The sequence below is a fragment of the Petaurus breviceps genome, unplaced genomic scaffold, assembly GCF_028583685.1.
Source record: "Petaurus breviceps papuanus isolate PSGF00001 unplaced genomic scaffold, PetGlider_PUasm1.0 38, whole genome shotgun sequence".
Lineage (NCBI taxonomy): Eukaryota > Metazoa > Chordata > Mammalia > Diprotodontia > Petauridae > Petaurus > Petaurus breviceps.
In genome coordinates, this window is record NW_027186304.1 from 60,131,361 (window position 1) to 60,155,101 (window position 23,741).

Sequence of the window (23,741 nt, forward strand, 5' to 3'; positions counted from 1 at the left end):
ATTGTAATATATTCTTAAAGAGTTTTAAATAGTATTCTGGCCCCACATCTCATAGGAAATGGATGCTCTTCTCAGAAAACAACAGGTATCTTTCATATTTTTGTAGTTTAGACCAAGATGATCACATAAGTCAAGTATAGCAAATTCAAGTTCTGGTGAATGATCCTAAAGGGTACTTACTGTGAGGGTACTTATAACTTCTAGCTTACCAGCAGCACAAATCAGTGTATATTATTTGTTTAGAGTCTTGCCTTTTTGTATTAAAGTGTTTTAAAAGGTATGAACAACTTTGGAGCAAAGGCTCAAGGAAATGTCTATATATAATTTTTTCTTGTAAGAACTCTAGGTTATTTTAGACTATATGGATGTGTCATCAAATTAAAGGAAACATAAATGCATTTCAGAATGTTTCTGTTTTAAATCTAAAGTTTGTTTATAAACATGAAATCATATCATCTCAGAACTGGAAGGGACCTCAAAGGTTAACTTATTCAACCTATAACTGAGTTGCAGACTTTCTATAGCATCATTTCCATGGTCTCATACATACATTACTTCCCCAACAAAAATTTGGTTCTTGGGAATTGTTTCTTTTCAAGCCTTTCCTTTTCACCTTTTAATCATCTGAATGTTTTTGCTGGTTTAAGTAGGATTTCAAATAAACAATTCAACATTCATGTCTCTTTTCTTTGGTTTCAATATAAATAAAAATGACTGAATCACAATAGCTCTTAACTCCTATAATTTGTCAAATCCAATTCTAGACAGATGCATAATAAATATCCTTTAGAATTTCTTTTATTCACTTCACAATAATAGCATCTTGGCTAAAGCTTTGCACAATGTTTATAGAAATATTTATATTCCCCAAACTTAGTCAGTCGTCATCTGAATGTAAGAGACTCAAATAGTAAAATTATCAATGTCAGTCCCAGAGGGGACCACAGGAATTTTCTAAAACTGTCCCCCTCATTTTATAGCTGAGACAACTGAGGCTCAGAGCTTAAATGTACTTTCATAGATCAAATAGAAAGACAGTGACAGAAAAACGTATAGCGGCCTAGGAGTCAGGAGACCTGGATTTGAGTCCCAGTTCTGCTAATAGCAAGTCATATGTCCTTAGTCAAGTCATTTGAGTTCTTTGGACTTTGTTGTCTTCATCAGTAAAACATAAATTAATCTCTTGGATTTCTTGTCACTAGATCTAAGACCCTATGGACCTATGATCTTTCAGGTTCCTTCTAACTCTAAAACATACTATAAATCCATTAATTTACAAATAAAACCAGTTCTCTATTCCTAATCCCATGATACCTTTCCATTCCTTTTTTAGGAACTCAAGTTTCACCTGGGTTATACCTAATTAATCTTTTTTTTTAACTTAAAAAAGCCAGAATTATTTTTTCCTCTCCCTCCCCTATTCCTCTAATTAGAAACATATATATTTTTAGACAGTGTAAGAAATTGAAGCTTACATTCAGGAAGCTGAGGGGGGGTTTGTCCTTGTATTGTTGGTACTATTGTGCATTTTCCGAAAACCTGAGCATCAAAGCTGGCATAATCAAATGGAACTTTTCCAAACTTTTCTTGTTCTTTTGTCATTGTAGCTCTGGGAGATGTGACCGTTTGTGATGATCGGAAACTGAACTGAGAAAACTCAAGTTGTTTCACAAGGCTTGTCCTGGAAAGACAGAAGGGGAAGAGTGGAAAAGTCAGAAAACAGAACAAAATGTGAATATATAAATATCAGCACCTGGAAAGAAAGTGGGCAGACATATCATAGAGTGAGTAAGCTCATAGGCATTTACTTAATTCCCACAGAGGGAGTGCATCAGAAGGAATAAAGAGCTAGGGTATGTTGATCGAACACCAGTACTTAAAACATCAGAGTTCTATGGCTTATTCGCTCAGTGACAATGGTGAAGATATACTCTGACTCTCTCCCATGTCTATGATGGGAATAATTATGCTTCTGTCATTTTAGAGGAGGATTATTGTGAGGGTCACACAGACAATGTTAATCACTTTGAGCTTCTTGGAGACAGGTACTATATTAACTACAAGTTGCCATATTTTGTTACTGTGAGGTATATTTGTCCTATCAATGAGGGATATTAAGAGAGCAGGAAATATCCACCTTACTGTGTGGTATATAAATGTAGTGATCTTTTTTTGTAGGAGAGAATAAAATGACATGAATGTTGGAGCTGAATTTGATGATAGATGATTTACCCTTTTTCTGAGTGATGAAAAAACTAATAGTATCTTTTAGGAGGTGTCATTCACCTTGCTCTCAACTTTGGTCAGGAAAGGGCGGTAGTTACTTAGTGTTTTAGAAGAAAAGCGTGGTTGAAATGCTAAAAGTCTGTCAGTGACTGGGAGGCTTCCTGAATCACTTTGAGTAAGCCTGGGATTCTAGAACATATTGAAGAGCTTTCAAAAGTACCTTGCTTGGTCAGTCTGGAGGAGTATGCTAGGGAGACAAAAGCATTCTTTTTTTGAATCAAATGGGAGTATGATGTAAGAGTAAGAGAATATAAGCATTATTGGAGATGAAGCTATGAGAAGCAATAGTGTGTAGTGGGAAAATACCAGCGTTGGGATCAGAAGACCTGCATATTCAGATCCTTATTTTGTCTTAACTTTGTATCATTTCTGACTTTATATGCTCTTTTGCCTTATGAATAATCATCTTGGACAAAGTTAACTAAGCCTGACAGTATTAGGGCAGAGAGGGAAAAGGAAAAGGAGGATTAGTATAAAAATAATTGACATTTATATTGAATTTTCATACATTTTCTCAACTGATCCTCACAACAATCCTATGAGTTGGCATCATACCATTTTACAGCTGAGGAAAATGAGTCTCAGAGAAACTAAGTGACTTGCTCAAGGTCACAAAGTTAGCACATGTGAGAGGCTAGATTCTAATCCAGTTCTCTCCTGGCCCCAACTCCAATTTTCTTTGTTCTATGCTATGTAAATGTATTAAAGTCAAGGGACCCCACATCAGTGGTGACAGCAGAAGAGAAGGTCTGAATTAATGATAGAGAGTGGTAGATGTTTGAATCTATGATACGAAATGGGTTTAGTCATCAAGGTCAATGTCTCAGCCACTTTCGCCACTGGTGTCACAAGGTTAGGTTGATAAGAAGAAGGAATCCCCAGGCCAATAGTTTTGAGAAAAAACTTCTTCTCTGGGATGCCGAAGTTCACAACAAGGCTATTACCTACACCAGTGGTATCAAAATCAAACAGAAATAGGGACTAGTAAACCATACATAAGATCTCTATTTTAATCTAGTTCAGGCCACACTCAGGAGTGTTATGGACTATGTTTGTCCCCTCTGGTAGAATCCCTTATGCCTCTGTGCAAAGTACAGGATGAGCTTTTTGTACCTTAGGGTGACCCGAGAGGCTCAAAGTCCAGAAGGGGTGGTAGTTACTCAGTCCAAAGAAGGAGATTACCTGACTGATTATGTTGTGAGAGAATGATAAAGTCACATGAGCAACAATATCAATTTTGGAATTTGACAATAGAAAAACAAGAAATTGGAATTTCCCCCTATTATTTTCCTCTTAAACATGTCTAACCACCATAATGTCAAATACAATTTCTTCCTCAAATTTGGGAGCATAGTATATTTGCTTTTGATCTAAAAACTTCTGAATAACATTTCTGTTTTATTGTCTTATAAAGAATTTTAAAAGGTATTATATTAGTCACAGAAATGTTTTGTAACAACCTTATTTTTTCATGTAGAGATACAGATATGTATATGTAAAACATAAACGTTTATTATATTATATGCATATATAAAATATATATGTAGATATATATGTATATATAAACAAATGTATTTATAAAATACCTGCATACATGGCATTTTATTTAATGAAAGAGACAATGTAATCATTGAGCTATTCAGGTAAGTAAATTATTTCATCAGATCAGAGACTGTATTTAGAATACTGGCCCACTTCCCTATTTAATATTTCTGTTGTATTCAGTCATTCATGATCTATACTCTTAAATGAAAATGATTCTATGATTACAATGCTGATTTTGACCTATTTGGTAAATTGATATTTTGGACAAAAGGTTCAAAGGAAAATATGTTCTGGATAAAAATACATTAGGGGGTGAATTTTATATATTTAAATTTGCTCAAGAGCACCCAAGGTGGGTAGTTCCAACAAACAGAAAAGTGTTCTGGGAGGATTGAAATATGGGTTTATTGTTTTGGTTACAATGGGAGTAGGATGTTCCAGGGTTTATGGGAATCACTGACGATGAGGCATAGCACAGTGCCCCAGCATTTAGCACAGAGCCTGGCACGTATTAGAAACTTAAAGGTCGGTTGACTAACTAAGAGAAATTGTGGTATAAGTTGAAGAGTGCTTATTCTTGGTTTTTACTCCATGTATCACTCTTTAAAGTAATAGGAACTGGTTCATCTTCTTTTATGCTGAACCTAATTTTTGTCCACATAAGCATAATGCTTTTGTCATGTTAGGCCATCAAAACTTCTCAATTAGGTGCTATAATACTTGTGTTTCTATAAACCTAAGATATTTAAACCACCTAACTGACCATGACAGTCTTTTAATTAGAAGATAATGATTCAGTAAGAGCAGTTTTTATAATGGTTATATTAGTGGCATGGAAGTAGATTCATATGGATGGAACAGAATTTGAAATAAAATTAAAAGTATATGATTGTATGATTTTTTTGGTAGGTGTGGTTGGGCTACTTAAGTCCCTGTACCACATGAAAGATTTCGGAATGCTAAAATTGATTTCAAATATGGGATCTTTTAAAGTTAGCGGCATGTTCCAGAACAGTGACAGATATAGGCTAATGTCATGTTCTGTTGCATTTTGATCCATTCATTATGTTAGAGTTATCTGTGAATTGTTTGTTGCAGTTATAAAGGATCTAGATAATATAATCCATAATGTGGTTCAACCTGCCCAGTCTTTCTAATGGCCTCACCATACAGAGATGCTTATTGATAGCTGATGGTTGAGGACAAATCATGTAAGACTGGTATGTGATGGATGAAAGAGAACCTGAAGTATAAGACCAATTACACAAAATAGAGTGTCAGGAATATCATGTGAGGTTCATACCTGTGAACCTGGTCAGGACACTGCCCGGTTTTGGGAGAGTCAAGCTGATTTTTATCCTGGGACATTGCCAATTTTTCAGCTGCAGCAATTGGACAACCAGAAAGACTGTTTTAAAAAGAAGTGGCAGGGTTTGAGTTAAAATAATAACGGTTCCTTGAACTTAACATGTGCCTCTCACATACTTGGCAGACAATAAATAGTTAAGTTATATTAATAGTTCACATAGCACCATTCTCATCCCAAAGGGTCCCAAAGCATTTCACAAACTACATTGTCAACTATGTTCACCTGTCTCAGAGGTAAACAATAGCTGACAGCTAACAATGTGTTTTAGCATCAAAAAGCTATTTAAATGGGGGATGGGGAGGGGAAGAAGGTGGAAGAACTCAACTGTACACGACTGATAACTTTCTGGATTTGGGGGTTAAAAGAATGAAATGACTTAAATTGTAATTTGGTTAGACCACTAGAGGGAACACACTGAATTTTAATTTGAGATCTCTAACAGAGTTTCAGGGACTTGGTTTTATGTCTCACCCTGAAAGAGGAGTGTGTAGAATGTGAAGTCGTCTCATATGTGATTGTTTGAGGGTTACGAATATGGCACACGGGACCATGGTCATATCTGCTTTAGAGAGTATGAATTATATTAAGAAAGAAGTACTAGCATTTGCAGAAAAGTGTATATCTAGATCTACAGCTCTATCTATGGAGGTAGACACGTCTATATTTATCTATGTAAATTGGAGTTTCAAGATAATACTGTCATAGGCATCTGCCATGGATCTGTTTTATAGGCAAAAAAAAGCACCTTATAAGGAGATCCTGTTGGCAGGGCTCCTAGTGCTGATTGGATGAAGTCCAAGGCTCCCCCACCCATTATTTTGCCATAGCAAATAACGTAAGAGTGTGGCTCCAGTGCATACATAAAATTCAGTATTTAGACAGACGTCTGTATGTATATGTACAACTCCAGCACCAATCTCCAAAAGAGAGCAAACACATTTTGGTCCATAATGAGTTATATGGTTGTCAATATGACAATTTATAGGAAGGGGATTTGCAACGTGAGTTTCATAATTTATATGATATTAAGAAACATATGATATTAAGAAACATATTCATAGAAAACTGAAGTTGATTGAAGCACAATGGTGTAATACCATGTTGTTAGTGACAACTTTGAATTCAATATATTAGCACTGATTCCCTCTTGCCTGTCTAGTTCGAAAGGAAGAACAACTAATTGGGATTACCTTCTATGTGTGTTGCGATTACTGTTGACATGGCCTCTTCCTGTGCATCCAGGAGTGGGACACTTCAGCACATTTTCATGCATGGCAAGAACTAAGCATAAAACATTAAAAAAAATTGGCAATTTATTCTAAAAACAAAATGCACTCACACGTTTATTCCTCAGCTATGTATTAAAAGTGCATACAATTATATATACATATATATATATATTCTCACTCCTCACAGTTCCATTAGGAAAAACATATTTAAATGAAAACAAGTGAACATTAGGGGATTTCAAGCTATCTGGAAAGGAAACATTTACATTTTCCTGACATCCTAATATTCCTGAACCAGTTTTTATTGCTGCTTCTAAACCTTAAAGAATATTCTGGCTTTTCCCCCCCTTACATATCTGATTTAATTCTAGATTTTCAGAAGTTTGTTTTTCCACATTTGAAACTGTACTTGCTCCAACATTATTCTTTCCCTTTCTTCCCAGATTGAAATTCTGGAATTCAGTCCTCTTCCTATCATAAGTGATATCATTTTGATTCTTTGTACAGTTTTCCCTCCTGCTATTTGGTTACTGGCAGAAGAACGTGGCTGAGTGAACAATCAGATAATGATTTGGAGGAACTGCTAATCCAGCAGGACAGTACTGAGCTGATTAGATGTGCGGTGATTTGCAAAATCTTGCTTTTAAGAACATTAATGATGTTGAGGCATTCCAACCACAGAAGCCTGTGCAGCTCAACAGGTGTTACCATAAATATGTTTCAATGGGGGGAGAATTCAACCCACAACTGGCTACATTATGACTATAAAGAGGTAAGCCACAAGGGCTCTTTCTGTCCCCTATAGGAGGATTGAGTGAGATACTTGATTGCTGTAATAAAATTCGGACTCATTTATTCTTACATTTTGAACTAATTGTATGCCATTGCTTCATGACATGGGAGGCCAGGAGAAAACACTGAGCTCCGAGAAGCATTGCAGTACAGTGGAATGTGGGATTTGGAGTCAGAATACCTGGGTTTAATACTCTGCCATTTACTACCCATGTGACCATAGGCAAGTCACTCAACCTTTCTAGGTCTCAGTTTCTTTATTTGCAAAATGAAGGGGTTGGAGATGATGAACTGAATATGATTTTATACTGGTCCTTGCACTCTATTGGTATAGGAAAGACTATTTAGTAGGGCAACCTTGTGCTTCCTGACATTTGCTTTTATTGTCAGCTGTGGTTAAACAGCAGCATTACAGTTACTTTGAATGGAGTTAGCACATGGCCTCCATATCAGGTCACAAGGGTTCGGTGGTCAAGCAACCAAATAAATACTCTTTTGCTACAGATTGAGAGGGAATTGTACATTGATTGTTCCAAATTGCCTACTAGGAAAATGAAGCTGATTATATTCAGGTGCTATCCTGAAGAGGAAGCCACTTTGCACTGAAAGCAAGTACTCACTTTCTAGGGGCACTCTGACTTTATGAGGGCAGCCTGAGAGACTGCGGTGATGTGGATAGAGTCCAGTCACATGCCCTGTGCCATCACATCCAGGAATGGGACATTTAGTCTCTCTCTTTTCAGGTCTAGGGGAATCTGCAGAAAAATGAAATTGATTATTTCATTTGATTATTCTTCTTTCCCTTCCCATTCAATAGAGTGACCTTGCAGGTATAACATTCTCAATTTATCTACTTTTGTAGTCAAAAACATTTTTCTCACATTGCCTTGAATAAGACCCTCAGCTCAGACCTGTGGAAACATAAAAATGTTTTCTTGGTTTCCTAAGCAAAGGCTGACAGAGGGCAATGGTGTGTTAAAATATAGAAATGGTTTTAGGTTGTTATGTCAACTACTGCATGTAGTTAGAGTTTCTTCCTGGAAAATGAACCAGAAACCAGAAGGCATTCACCTTCCTGAAAAGAAAGAGATGAGGTATAAGACAGAACATATTCAAACTGAAACCTGTCTTCGTTAGCAAGGAACTGGAGGAGGTTGCCACACTCACAGTTGTAAAAACAAACCAAAAAAGCTCTCAGCGACTCCCATATCTGAGACCTCTTTGACGTTATCTTCTGCTAAGTAATTGGACAGTTATGACAATTTGATTTGGAGGAGTGAAGGGAATAAGTAACTCTTCCTGCAACCCTTGCCAAGACTTCTCTCTGTGGAACAGCTGATGAGAAGAGTTGAAACAGGGAACAGTCACAAACCTCTTTTTGTATCTTCACTGAACTCTCACACTTCCAACCAACCTTCACTAGTACAAAGCATGAAGGCTCCAAACCCCTGATGCTTTTCCATTTACTGTCAGTATGTAATGACTAGGGGAAGGAGGGATGCATTTTATTTTGAGTACTGAAGCTGAAAACTGGGGATTTGGGAAGGCGGTTTGGAAAGGAACCTTGCTTGCGATAGACTCACAGAAAATGGAAACACAGAGAATGGAAGACGCTTTCAGAGCACTAGACACAGTGCTGCCAAAAACATTGGGGAGTGAGGGAAGATAACAGCTGCAGCCAAGCTGAGGAAAGAGACACCTTGTAACACATTTTGTCAGGCTGCAATGAGGCACAAGCCTAGAGAGGAAATGGTTGGGGACAAGCCGAGGGGTTAAATTTTTCTGGCAATCATGTTCAGGTTAAGGTTAAATAGAGGTTTAGGCAAATATGTAAAAGAAATGAGGACAGGGGACAAATACTAATTGGGTTATTAATGAATATGAAGGAAACAAGAAAGAATTGCTATTCTTATGGAAGAAAGAGAAATTTTTTTTTTAAAGTACATTGCTATCCAAATGGCCTTCCCAACCCAAAGACTATTAATGTTTGGGCAAATAATTGGCAGAAGTCAGTGTCCCAGGATGAAGTGTATTTTTGGGGGGAAAACCAACCTTGGGTCTAGCTTAAGAACCAAAAAATAAAGGGTCATGACATAGAATCCACACAGGCTGCAGGATTCCCAGAACATTCAGTATCTGGAATAATGAGCCTACCTGATGCTGAGAGTGAAAATAAATAATATGTATGATCCTGCCACAAAAAGCTGTCAGAGATAGAATAAGGGCGAGAGTCCTGCTGAGTAGAGATGTGGAGGGCCCATATGCTCCTCTGAAACGTGTGGCACAGATAGAAAGGCAATGTCGCAAGATGCGACAGACATCTCTAGGGGCACTGTATTGCGATGAGCAAACGTGGCTGCGTGATATAATGCCATGCCCACTGCTGGATTAGAAATAAGTCTTTAGCAGATGGAGCCTGGTAGGTTGTGTGTAATACAATTATATGGGGGCATGGCTTCAGTAAAGGGGAAGAATCAAGAGTATCACAAGTTATGTTGGATGAGTATCTCAGGATAAAGTATAGTAAGTTATAAGTTGGAGATTAATGACCCAAAGAAAGGTGTACCAAGTAGCAGAAGCTTTTAATTAATGTAATAGAATTAAAAAATACTATCATTTCCTGTGTGATTTTGAATGATATTGAGGCCAGGTTTATGTAATTGTTGAGCTATTATTATTATTATTGATTGTTAAACTGTAGGCAAATCATAAGCTAATTTAAATATCATCAATTATATATGGAACACTATAGAAATTCACAAATGATTGAAGTTGATTTGGGAGGAGTTGTATCTATGGGAGTGAGTAAATGAGACACTATATGGAAAGAGCTTTGTAAACTTTAAAAGCTATACTCAGTCAGATATTATTATTTGTTCCTTTGTTTCTTGAGTTCTTATTCAGAGAACATGTTCGTTCCTAAACTGCCTCTGTACTCTTTATTGCAAAACATCCTTCCATCTCTCTATACTATTTGTCCTCTGGGAATCAGAGAAAAGTCTAAACCTTGACTAAATATGGCCAACTGCCAACCTATTGTGAAGCCCTTACCTAGAGAAGAAGGTTTGGAGGAAACATAATATGACACAATATGTTTCCATGATCAAAAGCCAGTGTTTGGGTTCTGTGCAATACCCAGGTCAAATCAATATGCTTATATTATTTATAAGCACACATAGTTGGTGCTTGTGGAAAGCTAGGTGGTACAGTGGATAGAGAGCCAGGTCTGGAGTCAGGAAGACCTAGTTCAAATCCATCCTCAGACATCAACCTTGTGACCCTGGGCAGGTCACTTAACCCTTTTTGCCTCAGTTCCCTCTTCTTTAAAATGAATTGGAGAAGGAAATGGAAAATCACTCCAGTATATTTGCCAAGATAATCCCAAATGGGGTCATGAAGGATCAGACACAAGTGAAACAATTAAACAACAGTGACAGTCGATATTCAGAAAAGATTTGGTGATGAGGATGTGAATAGTTTTATTCTGATAATGTTTTTCTTTTGGGGCTTGGTATGATGAATATATATTTTCATCTAACCTTTAAAAAATAAGGAATATCCAGTTTGGGCAAAGCAAATAATTACTATATTTGGGAGGAATATTAACTGACAACTAGATGGGTGTTAACTTATAGAAACAATTCAGAGAGAAGGAACAATGTCTAGAAAGACTCTGATACTATTGCTTAGGACATTCGATATGAAGAATACCTCCTTTTTAACCTTGAAGACGTCCAATCGGGAGGCTTAGATTAGGGTTATGATTTTGCTATTGAATTCGCTCAACTTCAGCCTTAGAGCCAATATCCAAAATTAAATAATAGACTAAAATAATGGACTTCTGTTACTGACTCCCAAAGTGGTCATGTTCCCTGTGCTACAGGGCGTGTTCTGGACAAGTTGCTTCTCCTTTCACACTGTGACATCACTACATTTCCAATAGTGTATCGCAGGATAATACGTTGTCAGCCTAACTAGACATTTTGCTGGTTCATCAATTATGGTACTAAAATAATGTTGAAAAGTTATATGTAAATAAGTAAATATAACAAGCATCCCCCCAACATGGCACTTGGAATGGAAATATCTCAGGCCACACTGGAAATAATTGACTTTAGGAATATGGAGTAAGTATCAACTAAGGGAAAAACATTGTGAAGTTACAAGTCTTACGTGGCTATGCATGTGAGTCCTGGTGCAGGAACAAAACATAAAATGCTTCTGTTCTCAAGCATTAATCCTTAATCTTCTGCCCACATGCTAGCCCCACTCCCAGTGTGATTTAGAAGACAGTAAGTTTAGCCTAGGATCATTATCTTGCTCCCCCACCTTATGCCACCAACCTTTTGACTTGGTGGGAGGTGTTACAGAATGAATTTCCTTCTTTGTTATTTAAGACTGTTATATCACTTACCTGCAAATCTGCCAAACTTTCTTCTTATGGTTCACAGCTTGGAAAATACAAAAGAATGAAATAATGGTTCTAAACTATAATAGCTTGCCATTCTTGTAACCTTTTGGGGTCCATAGCTTCACTCTTTAATCATTCTCATGTGTATATCCTCTAACCACCAACAAATTTTTTTTTTATTAGGCTAGAATGGTGTTGGGCTCAGGTTAGAGAAAGGTGGTAGACTTACTTACAAAAGCATAAAAGTGGTCTTTTTAGTGCCTGGAGAGGGTATTAATTCTACAGGGCATAAGTAATCCCCTTAGAGAACAAGTACTGGGGCAAATAACCTCTTTCTCTCACTCCAGGTTGGTCCAGAAGTAATAGAGCTAATTTTGGAGTTCTGAAGTGAGACTGAATTTTGGAGATCTACAATTACATTAATAGCTGACTCCTCAACAAGGCATCAAGATAAGTGGTGGGTAAATAGAATTAAGTACCCATTCCTTCCCCCTTACCCATAGATGGTCATGAGAAGGATATAGCTGATAAAAAAGTGTTACAAAATGCATTTTATGGGTATTACACTCAACTGTAGAATCACATGTTACTTAAGTTCAGTTTGGAAGAGAAGTAAATGTTATCTGAAAGCAGAATATTAATCATACTAAACTATATTATTTTAAGTACTTTAGGGTAACTTATTTGCTTATAGAATCTGTGTATGCCTAAAGATATAATATTAGAAATAAATGTAATTAGAATGCTACTAGAAATTAGGAAAGCTGGAAATAAAGTTTCTTTTTTCTGTAAAACATTGATAAACGTATACAATATGTAAACATCTGGGCTCAAGTAGGGGATAGAGAATAAGTAATTATAAGAATAGAGAATAGGAAATTATACACTTGGGATACAATTTATTTTTAAAATGGGTTAAACTATCAATAAACTATCTAGAAGAAATTACCTAAGGAAAGCCTCCAATCATTTTTTTTCAAAAGCAAAATGAACCAATCTTACTCAAATAAGAAACATGAAAATGCATCTTACGTTTGCTGTTAAAGGCTTGTCTTCCACCCACGTCAATAACTTTGGTGTGCCTCCTTTCACCTGCTAGGTGTTCCAATAGAAACCTGTCCAGTTCTTTGTAGGTGCTATGAAACACATGACCTTGCTCTGCCTGCAGAGCTATGGCCTGTTCTAGCAAACTCAAGTGCCCTTTTGTTTTATCCAGGTCTACTGACTCTTCTGTTGTTATAGACAGGCACTCAGTTTCATCTTCATCACCCTCTAGGAGTGGATTTTGAGCTCTATTCTCCAAGGATTCCATGGGAGAATTTGGTGATTCTCTCATCTCCATTTCAGAATCACACACCTTTTCACAGGGGACAAAATTTTCCACTTCAGTTTTAATTTCTGGAGCTTCCAAGGGCTCCTTTTGATTATTACTTACAATGTAAGTTTGGGCCCCATGGGATTTTTCAGGAGTTTCTTCTGAGAAGTTGGAACCACTGTCCCAACCATTTTCTGCAATTTCAGAGTGACTTTCATTGTCATCGGACGAGCAGTAGTGTAGGTTAGAATCATTGATTTTGGCCTTGCAATCAGCTGAATGAATCATGAAGCAGTCATCGACTTCATCACTTTCAGTTTTTAATGACTGAATTCCACTGTCATTTAGGTTTTCAGTTAGTGTTTGTATGGAGGGGTCTTGCTCTAATTTTCCCAAGTGCATTAAAGATTTGACCACTAGGTCTTGGTAGCTGGTGTAACTGTCTTTGTTTCGGCTGAAGCTTTCTTTTCCATTTGAATGAAGAATTCCTTCAGTAGGCTTCACAAGATTTTCTTCTACGAGGAAGGCAAGCCAATGATAACAACAATAAAAAGACATTTTAAGAAAATAGCACCAAGAAAAATTGTTTCAGCACAGAATATTTAAAAATATTTTTGTTTAAATCAGAAGTGCTTGGGAGAGATTTCTCCATTACCTCCTTCAAATCGCTTTTATTTTATCACCCATTCTCCTTCTCCTCCCACCCCTAATTCTTGAGAAAGATGAATCTATTTCTTTTAAAGTCATGGAGATACTTCCCTTGGTTTGGTTCTAACATTCAATTAAATTCAACAACTGTTTATTAAGGTTGAGGATCAAGATAAGAATGTGGCCCCTAGTTCAAAGAAATCTATGCAGTTCTTCTACCCCTAACATCCTACATATTTGAAAGAGCTCAACAATACATGGAGATACTCCATTTTGGGCAATTTGAATAGATGCTGGGTTTGGAATGGGGTAGACCTTGCTTCAAATCTCACCCCAGACACTTCCTAACTGTGTCACCTTAGGCAAGCTACTTAAACTTTCCGAGCCTCAATTTCTTTATTGCAAGAATCATGATAATGATAGCATCTATGTCAAAAAGCTATTAAGACCAAATGAGAGAACATATCTAAAGGACTTGGCAAACTCAAGTGCTATATAAAATTTAGCTATTATTATGAAAAATGAAGAGATCCTAAAAATAAGTGCCCTGAAAAGAAAGCAATTCTGCTTCTGTGAGTAGTAGTAATAGTAATAGTAATAGTAGTAGTAGTAGTAGTAGTAGTAGTAAATAGTAGTAGTAGTAGTAGTAGTAGCAGTAGTAGTAGTAGTAGTAGTAGTAGTAGTAGTAGTAGTAGTAACAAAGTAGTAAGAGAATATGAAGGCAAAGTACATTAATGTGATCAGGCTAAGAACTAACTTCCACATCTATTTGCATTCCATATATAAGGCAAGTTTGGGGCTTGGGAGAACCTCCTGGTATGTCTCTGCATCAGAATAAGTCCATGGAGCCTATTTCAGTTTTCATATGCACCAGTACGACAGCTTATGATTTCTAGTGTACAGGGCTGTCAAATGTACCACACTGCCTAGCAATTTTCATTCTGACATTCACTTGCACGAAAAAAAAATTAAAGAACCATTTATGTGGTTCCCGAGGCAGGGCCGGGGGAGGGAGACATGAAATATCATGCCCCCTTTAAGAACTGATAAAGACACCAAGTGAAGTACATGCTATGATAATAAACATCTTTGTGGGGAAGAAAGAAAGAGCCACCCGGTACTGAGGGATATAGAAAGGGCGTCTATGTTGGGAGACAATATGCCTTTTTTGTCTCATTTAATTTTTTATAAACATTGTCTCTGACAAGGACACTCAAAAATACATCTCCATCATCTTCCTTTCTGGTAATTACCTCTCTAAATCAACACTGGACTGCCAGGATCAAGTAAATATTGCCATAGTAACTAAAAGCATTTTTGGATGAAGGGAAGAATTTAGTCACAACACTAGCCCCTTTAATAATGCTGATTATAGGGTGCAGTCTTTTGTTGGGATCTATTCAACATAAACTGAAAAATTTAACATTTTACTTCCTAGAAAAGAGGCTAGATAAACAAGCACATAATATTTGATAAGATGGCCTATCCTCTTCTGAATTCATATCAGAAGAACTCCAGGTTTAAATAATAAATTAAACATAGTCTAAAATGCAAATGAAGTTTTTCTCAATAACACGTTGGCTATTAAGAGAAAGTGTAAAGGGTTATGATAATTTTAAAGTATTATGAACTACAGAAAACAAATAAAAAGCATTTTCAGTGAATATGCTCAATTCATTGAACTATTCTCTCAATTCACTTAACTACCCACATGTGTACAATAATGATTTATAGACATTATACCTAATTATGCATATTTGGGCTATGTTAGAGTGCCTAACAAAAGCTCTAGAAAGCAACAATTACCTCTGTTGCTTAGCTACATAGTTTAAAATATTCCTATTAAGTGCAGATTACTGGGGAGGGAGGGCGACAAAAATGCACATGTGCACCACAATGCATTTCACTCTACTGATGCCAAACTGTTAGCATTTTGGGTCATTTCCAGTTTACATAATTGTTTGGTTCAACTGTTTGTTATATGTTAAAAGAAAATATTTATTAATTATTCTTCAGAAAATAGGACTCATACAGTGAGAGGTGCCTATGTGCATTGTAAGCTCTGGTTTCTAACAGGGAGTCTACAAACCTCAACCTAACTTTCCAGAAACTCCCTACTGGCTTTCACTTCACTGTAATTGAAATGAAAAAAGTTGAGTTGGCTTTAGAAATATAGCTCCTGGTAACAATGAACTTAGGTCCATGAACTTCCACAATGGTATAAGGCACAGCCTTGGTTTTGTAAAGTTCATGTTTTTTCCCCCTGCTTTCACTGGAAATACATCCTATATCATTAGCAACAGCCTAGAATAAGTGTATTTATTTCTTACTGAATACCTTTTAAAGGTATTAATGTGATGTGTACACATTTCTATCTTTCTAGGTAAATGACAAAAAAGATTTAAAAACCCCACAATTCAAAATTAATTTTTAATAGAAACCTTTCTCATGGTAATGCTAAGAAGGGGTTATTCACAAATGAAGATATATGTCAAACTGAAAAAAAAGGAAACCATGCTTTTTTCAAGACTATAGTTATACAAGATCACAGTACTATTGAGATCAACTCTAAAGTATGTTTCAGAAAAGGTGCTGACTTGCATTGGTATAGGGAGCTTCTATATCCCTCTATAATTTTAATGTAGTCCTCATCCCTGTGCTTTTTTTTTTTAACCCCAATGCCTTGTATTTAGAATTTGCTAAAAAAAACTTTATTGGCATGGATTGGAAAGTGGTGGGTATGGTGGAGAAAGTAATTTTTATGTGGTGTACAAAAAACCCTCTTTGTTAGTGATGAGTAGAACTTGGATCAGTAATTGACTTCATCGGAAAACCTTTTTTCTGAAATATTTAGGAACCAAGTTTCTTGGATAATTTCCATTATCTATAATAAGCAGGGTAATTTGCTAGCCAATTTTTACAAATATGGCAAGACTTCTATATCCACTGCTTGGAAGTGCTAAAAGAAAGAAGGAAGGGGGAAAGAAAGAGAGAAAGGAAGAAAGAGAAAAAGGAAGGAAGGAAGGAAGGAAGGAAGGAAGGAAGGAAGGAAGGAAGGAAGGAAAGAAGGAAGGAAGGAAGGAAGGAAGGAAGGAAGGAAGGAAGGAAGGAAGGAAGGAAGGAAGGAAGAAAGGAAGGAAGGAATGAGGAAGGAAGGAAGGAAGGAAGGAAGAAGAAAGGAAGGAAGGAACGATGGAAGGGAGGGAGGGAGGAAGGAAGTCATAACCTAACAAATAGAAATAAGAATAATCAGAAAAACTATTAAGCAGAACATTACCTAAAAGTCTTGACCCATCCTGAAAATACATGTGAAATGTATAATGTTCTGGAAGTTTGTAGGCCTGGGTTCAAGTCTTGACTAAACCATTACTAAGTTGTGTGACCTGGGGCAAATCAATTACTTAACCACTTAGACATTTCCTCATCAGTAAAATGAAGATGTTGGGTTAAATGCTCTGTAAAGCCTCTTCTATCTTTTACATTAAATGATTTTGTTTTTAGATGTCTATTAACTTCCCAGGTCCATGGGGTAGGGAACTACTTTTTTTTAGATTGGATTTAGGATTTCATTGATAAATGAACTCTCTCCTCTAATGCAGATGGACACCAACTATACAACATGGAGTCTTACAGAGTTGTTGGGGGCACTGAAAGGGGAAGTGAATTGTCCAGGTTCACAGAATCAATGTATGTAAGATGTGAGACATGCTTTCTTAGGGAATTATTTTAGCATAATAAAAAATAGCCTTAATGGCCTACCAGAATCGGTGTACCGCTCAAAGTGCTGAGCCAGCAGATCATGGTCTTGAATCCTATGATTCATAGGATCATAACCGGTAGGGAGGACATGGAGGTCACTAAATCCAACTGCCTCATTTTAAAGATGAGGAAACTGAGAGCTAGATAGGTCAAATGATTTGACTAAGGTCAAATTTGATTTGAAACTAGGTTCTCAGACTCTAAATTCAATGTTATTCTTCCTGTTCCATGCTACTCTTTTATTCACCTCCTCATTTGATCAGTAACATGGAATGACAAGATGTCTGACTGGGGTTACAAAAGTGTGTAGCATGTACCAATAAGGCAGAGCTAAGACCTCATAAAGTTTAAGCTAATTTTCTTGGCTTCATTAGCAAGTGCTATTCAACTGAATTATCCATCTAGAGACATCATTAGCCAAACAAGGTTAGAGAGGAAACTTATTCCAGTGGACAGTTGGGCATTACTAGCGGGATGAAAAGGATGATTTTTATTTTTTACACTTTTACATAGGTTATGGAGCACCGGGCCTGCCACTTAGCAACTCTGTCCAATGGCTTCACAGCATAGGAATTTGCTCAGCCTAATTTCTGAAATTAATTTGTCCCCAGTGAAGAGAAAGATACTGGGGGAAGGGTGGCAATTACTAAGGGTTTGAGGAGGTAGGGAAAACAATGTTGGAGAGAAGAAGACATGGTCAGTTAACTATTCCCCTTTCATGTTTTTCCTATTATTTTATGCATTTTTCCTCTTTACAGCTATAATGTTTTATTTAGAGTATATAGATAATTGAAATTATGGAATTAATTTGCCTGAATGAGCTTAAACCATATCTATTACAGAGAATCACACAGAATCACACAGAACTGAAGGATTGGAAGGTATCTCAAAGACTATGTGGTTACATGTCTAGCTTAGCACATATCTGACAGTGTCCACATAACCTCTTAAGATTCCTCCTCCTGGAATGCTCTCCCTCTTCATCTTTACCTTGAGACTTCCTTCAAGTCCCAGCTGAAGTCCCACCTTCTGCAGGAAGCTTTTCCTGATCTATCTCAATTTTAGTGCCTTCTCTTTGTTTATTATTTCCTATTTATTTTGCTAATAGCTTGTTTGTATATAGTTGCAGATTGTCTCCCACAATGCTGTGATTTCCTCAAAGACAGGGACTGTCTTTTACCTTTCTCTGTATCCCCAGGGCTTAACACTGTACTTGGGATGCGGTAGGTGATTAATAAATGTTTATTGACTAACTGGCCTCTAACTGAAAGAACAACCCATTCCACTTCTGAACAAAGCTAATCTTTAGGAAGCCTTGGTCTTGACATCAAGGCTAAATTTCATCTATTTATTTTAGTCCTGGCCTTGAAAGCTAAGCAGAACCAAATTCCATATGAAAACCCTAAAAATTCTTGGAGATAGTTATCTCAGCTGCTCATCATCAGAAAATGTTATAGGTTTACCTTCTACAACTTTATCCAAGACATTTATAAAAAATGGTGGACAGCACAGAATCAAAGCCAGATCCCTGTGTGTTCTCAATAAGAGACCTCCTTCCAAACTGACATTCATTCATTACTACTTTTTGGATCCAGTAATTAAACAAATTGCATCTAAGTGTATTGTCATCTAACCTTATCTCTCCATATTGTCAACAAGGATAACATGAGAAATTTTGTGAAATGCTTAGTTAAAATCCAGATTTATTTTATTTATACCTTTCCCCTTGTCTGCTAGTACTGTAATGCTGTTAAAAAGGAGGAAGAAAACCCCAAAATACTTAATTTAATGTCCACTTAATTGAGTGGAAGGCAAATAAATTTCTCCCTTCTCCAATTTATTATTAGGTTAGGTGTAAATAAGAAATAGTGATGGCCATCAATGGCTAGACTTGAATGTTTGGCTGATTCTATTTTGGGAATCAAGTGCTCATGAAAAAGCTGCTGATCTTCTTTTTAAAGTTCCAATGGTATTTAGGGAAAGAATGAGTTTTTTGTCAAATTGATGAAGAGCCCATTAAGTCTCATCTCATGCTTCAAGTTAACATGAACATACTGACTATAGCTATGAGTTAGCAGGTAAGGCCCACCCTCCAGTGCATAGATGCACTTAGATGGGAAAGACTTCAAGTATCAACTATATTAAGTGCCATGGAGAGGATCTCTATGGAGACTAGCTTTCTATCTGAACAGCATAAACACATGTATGAAAAAATACATAAACATGTTTTGAAAATACCAAATTAGAAGTCAGGACTTACAGTGTTTGAATTTAAATAGAAGATTTTAAACCATTTCCAGAGTGAAAGATTTGGGAATAAAAATCTGACCCAGTCCCAAACTTGAAAATCATATTCTTCAATCTCGTTTTTTTATCAGTAGTTACTATTCATCCTATTAATGATTATTATCATTATTATTATTACTTATACAATGAAAGGACTGGTTGTAATCTAGGCCATAACAAACTTATTGCTGTTTATTTGTGTAACACGAGTTTTTAAAAAATAACAACTCATTTAGCCGTATTATTTTTTATATGAAATATACTAAATTCAGAAATATTGTTCTGTATTCTTTGTAGTATCATATTTTCATCCAGGACTTGGAGTCAGGAGGACTTGAGTTCAAATCTGACCTCAGACACAAGTCATGTGACCCTGGGCAAGACACCTACTGCAGTCTACCTCTGTTTCCTCAATTATAAAATTGGGACAATTATAGCACCTGCTTCACAGGCTTGTTGTCAGGATCAAATGTAATAATGTTTGTAAAGTGCTTAGCACAATGCCCGGCATGTAGTTGGCATTTCATGATTGCTTATTCACATCCCTTTCCCTTCCTCATTTCATTTTCTAATTTATCAAACACTGGGTTTTATATAGCCTAAGTCTAGCAACAAGCCCTACAAAGCCTTCTAAGCAATGCAGGACAATGCAAAGAGATTTGTCTAATCATCCTAATTGGGAAAAAATAGAAGACGGATTGTTCCCAACCTAAGGTATATTGCTGACTAGGCAGCCTGTTGACTTATTTAAATTATGGTGTATATGTATATGTGCAAGTGAGTTCAGATACAATGAGAGAGTACATGTAAGCAATGAACTGGGCTGAGAAAATAGACCTGGTTGGATCATATTTATAAAAATGAAAAGTGTTCTCAGTTATCTCAAATCCTCCATGGAAACAAAACCCAATTTCTTTTAACACCAACAGTCTTCTGGTTTTTGTACATGACTCTGAATTTTGAAATAATGCAATCTTAGAAGCATCAGCATCACATGTAGCTCACAGGAAAGATGGGCAATGGGAATAAATAGGATACAGTATATTCCCCATATTGACTTTGGCACAAAAAATGAAGTAAAAGCAGTGAAGGCAGCTATGATCAGATGAGTTGGGTCAGTTATGTAGTAAGAATGAAAAACAATATGGGGCAGCTAGGTGGCACAGTGAATAGAGCACCAGTCTTGGAGTCAGGAGGACCTGAGTCCAAATCCAGCCTCAGACACTTAACACTTACTTAGCTGTGTGACCTTAGGCAAGTCACTTAACCCCTATTACTCTGCCTTCCACTCTCCAAAAAGCAAAAAAAAAAATGAAAAATAATAAATGGACAGATTAAGTGCTACATTGACCTCTCCTACATAATCAGAGGGAGCTTCCCACAATCAGATGGATATTTTATGGAAGATTGATGGGAAAACACAGCAATCATGCAGGATGAGAAGATATGGAAAGGTTGTGGTCTGTTATAAGTGGAAGAGGTACCTATCCTGATGAAATCATGGATTCATTAAAGTACAGATTTTTATTTAGTTTTTTTTGTTATTTGATAGTTTTTGCACTCTGAATTTTCCTGATAAGTTCTTGACTATTTCTTGAAGTCATTAAAATAGAACATTGCATTCCATTTATCCATGTTCCTTAATTTAATGCCAATACACAAAATGGTAAGTGTTACAATAAATAACCTGAATGAGTAAATGAACACACTTTCCTAAGAATATAGCTTACTACTGGGAGAAACTTTGGTGCTACAGAGACTCAGACTTGCTAAACCATAAAAAAAAGTGCTGAATATAATAACCAGAGTTAAAAAAGAGAATTTGGGGCCAGCGAAGAGAATGGAATTTGATCTCATAGTCACATTGAATCGGTCTAGTCCTCTTATTTTATCCAGGCCAATCCAGCCCAACTCTCTAACTTTATAGATGAGGAAACTAACACATAGAAAGAGCAAATGACTTGCCTATAGTCACATGGGTTCTCTTTGCCAGAGCCCCTGACCAAAATCCAGCACTTTCTTGCCTTTTACAAACTGATTGTAGTTAAATCATCTGGAATAAATAATTTGATTACTGATGAGGAGACTGTAAGGACCAAAACTATGCTCCTTCATGTGTCCCCAGTTAGACTTTTTGTTTCTGCTAAGTATTCCAAGTGCCAATGCATTGCAAGCTTAAAGGAGGGAAAGGACCATTTCCTTCTGAGTAATACCATATGAAAGTACTTTTGAACTTGGCTTTGGCTTTTTGTTTTGATAGCTCCTATCAAGAAACACATTATTTTGGGGGCACAGAGAGAGACCTAGTCACCTTTTTTATTGGTCTTTGGAGAAATAACAGTTCTCTGTCTTTGGAAACTTTGATTTTGTAATAAATGCCATTTGCAACAATTCTGAAATCCATTCCACAGCCTTTTGGCTACTCCACCACCAGTGCCTGAGAATACATGTATTTAAACCCATCTTTTTTGCTACCTGCAATGGAATGGCCATTTGTCTCCAAGAGACAATCATCTTCTTCTGTCTCACTTTGGTCATCATTTTCCTCTTTGCATTCCACACTGGGGCTATAGTGACGGGGCTTCATTAACAGGGATTTCCTTTTGTTGACTGGAACACCTAAGGTTGACTCCTCGGTTTTTCTCTTCTTTGCCATGGGGCAGCCATATGCAGCACTGCAGCAAGTAAAGAGAAAAAGTTAACAAAGTTAAGTCTTTTGAAGTGTTTTTTGTTGACTCTTTGCTTTGAAAGGCTATAATATAAGGCTACTGGAAAGTGAAACTATTTTTTTTTTTTGGAGATGGTGAATAGAGGTTTAGATTCTGTTATTGGCACTAACAAAAACAGGAGGGACAGAGCCATTGAACTGTTCTGATTCTCTTTCACTGTTACCAGTACAGTTGAAAAAATCATCTTTAATCCTGAGTAAGCATATGTTAATCTGAGCTCTGCTTGGCACTAGACTAAATACACCCAGGGAGGGATGAGAAAAGATTTATGCTGGTTTCCTAATCCTAAGAAATAGCTAATGTGAAAAATATACCACCAGTTACACCAAATGTGTCCATTATGGATAAATCACAATATGTTACAAATGCTGATTTGATTGATTGGTTAGTGTGTTTGCATACCTGTGTGCTACGAAAACTGCTTATCTCAGCCCCAGTTGTGCATGCAGCTTTAGAAGCACACATGTAAAGTACTCTGACTTGAAAAGGAAAGGGTGGGGGAGCAAGTATTAAATATTCATTGAACCATTGTCTAGTCACTGAAGGAAAAGTGGACTGAGTCTATACCAAAATCTCTGCTTTGATTTTCACATGTCTGGCACCCAGATCAAACAAAGAAGGGGAGGAGAAATCTGATTTGATCTGCCAAAAAATGGTCAGCATTTTATCCCTATCCATGATCTCATATAGTTTCATACTAAAGCAGTCTCATGGCTGCCATTTATTACGTCTTGCCTGAGAAATTAAATCCGAATAGACTTCCCAATCATATCTCTACCAGACATAATGAATATCAGATTATTGCTTATGGCTAAGTGTTTACCATTTTTGCAGGATCCATCAGATCCAGAAATCTTAGCTAACAGTCAATCTTTAGCATGTTAATATTTAGAGAATATCCACTTTATGCAAAGCATAGGCACTTTGATGGATTTCAGAGGAAAAGCTCCTGGCCCTCTAAATGGTGCTGAATAACATCATGGATGGAGTCTAGCGCAGAGTCCAAAAGGAAGAGGAAACCTCAATAGTCTTCAAGATATTCCTATTTGTGGATGACATTGTGTTTCCTGCACAAAGTCCAGAACTTTGCAGAAACTTCTAAAGGAATCTGTAATCAATGAAAATTTCTCAGCCTAATTATCTCCTCAGGAAAAACCAAATAATTGAATAAGACTTAGTTTTGAGATGGTAATATTTAGTGAGGCGGATGGTGCAAGAGGCAGGTTTATTATCCCTGATATCTTACACAGATGCAATGAATGGGGAATGAGATGGGGCCAGAATTAAGCAGAAAGAATAGAGCAGACTGGTTTGCCTTTAGGAAGTTGGTGTGATTTTAATGATGCCAAACTTCTTGCTGGAAAAAAGGTGC

The 23,741-nt window shown here is 36.7% G+C and overlaps 1 protein-coding gene and 1 long non-coding RNA gene across 2 annotated transcripts in view; one reads left to right on the top strand and one right to left on the bottom strand.

Annotated features, from left to right (window-relative positions):
- The window catches only part of ST18 (ST18 C2H2C-type zinc finger transcription factor), a 148,055-nt gene that overhangs the window by 72,083 nt on the left and 52,231 nt on the right, over nucleotides 1-23,741 (bottom strand). The window contains exons 4-9 of the mRNA XM_069099933.1: nucleotides 22,116-22,315; nucleotides 12,665-13,462; nucleotides 7,842-7,976; nucleotides 6,391-6,481; nucleotides 5,135-5,239; nucleotides 1,476-1,681 (exon numbers count right to left, since the gene is read on the bottom strand). Of these exons, the coding sequence (XP_068956034.1) occupies nucleotides 1,476-1,681; nucleotides 5,135-5,239; nucleotides 6,391-6,481; nucleotides 7,842-7,976; nucleotides 12,665-13,462; nucleotides 22,116-22,315 (1,535 nt within the window). The remainder of the gene's footprint in view (nucleotides 1-1,475; nucleotides 1,682-5,134; nucleotides 5,240-6,390; nucleotides 6,482-7,841; nucleotides 7,977-12,664; nucleotides 13,463-22,115; nucleotides 22,316-23,741) is intronic.
- LOC138170538 (uncharacterized) overlaps nucleotides 1-23,741 on the top strand; it is a 72,762-nt gene that overhangs the window by 1,961 nt on the left and 47,060 nt on the right. The window contains exons 2-3 of the long non-coding RNA XR_011170657.1: nucleotides 1,608-1,784; nucleotides 11,980-12,089. This is a non-coding gene — a long non-coding RNA (uncharacterized lncRNA). The remainder of the gene's footprint in view (nucleotides 1-1,607; nucleotides 1,785-11,979; nucleotides 12,090-23,741) is intronic.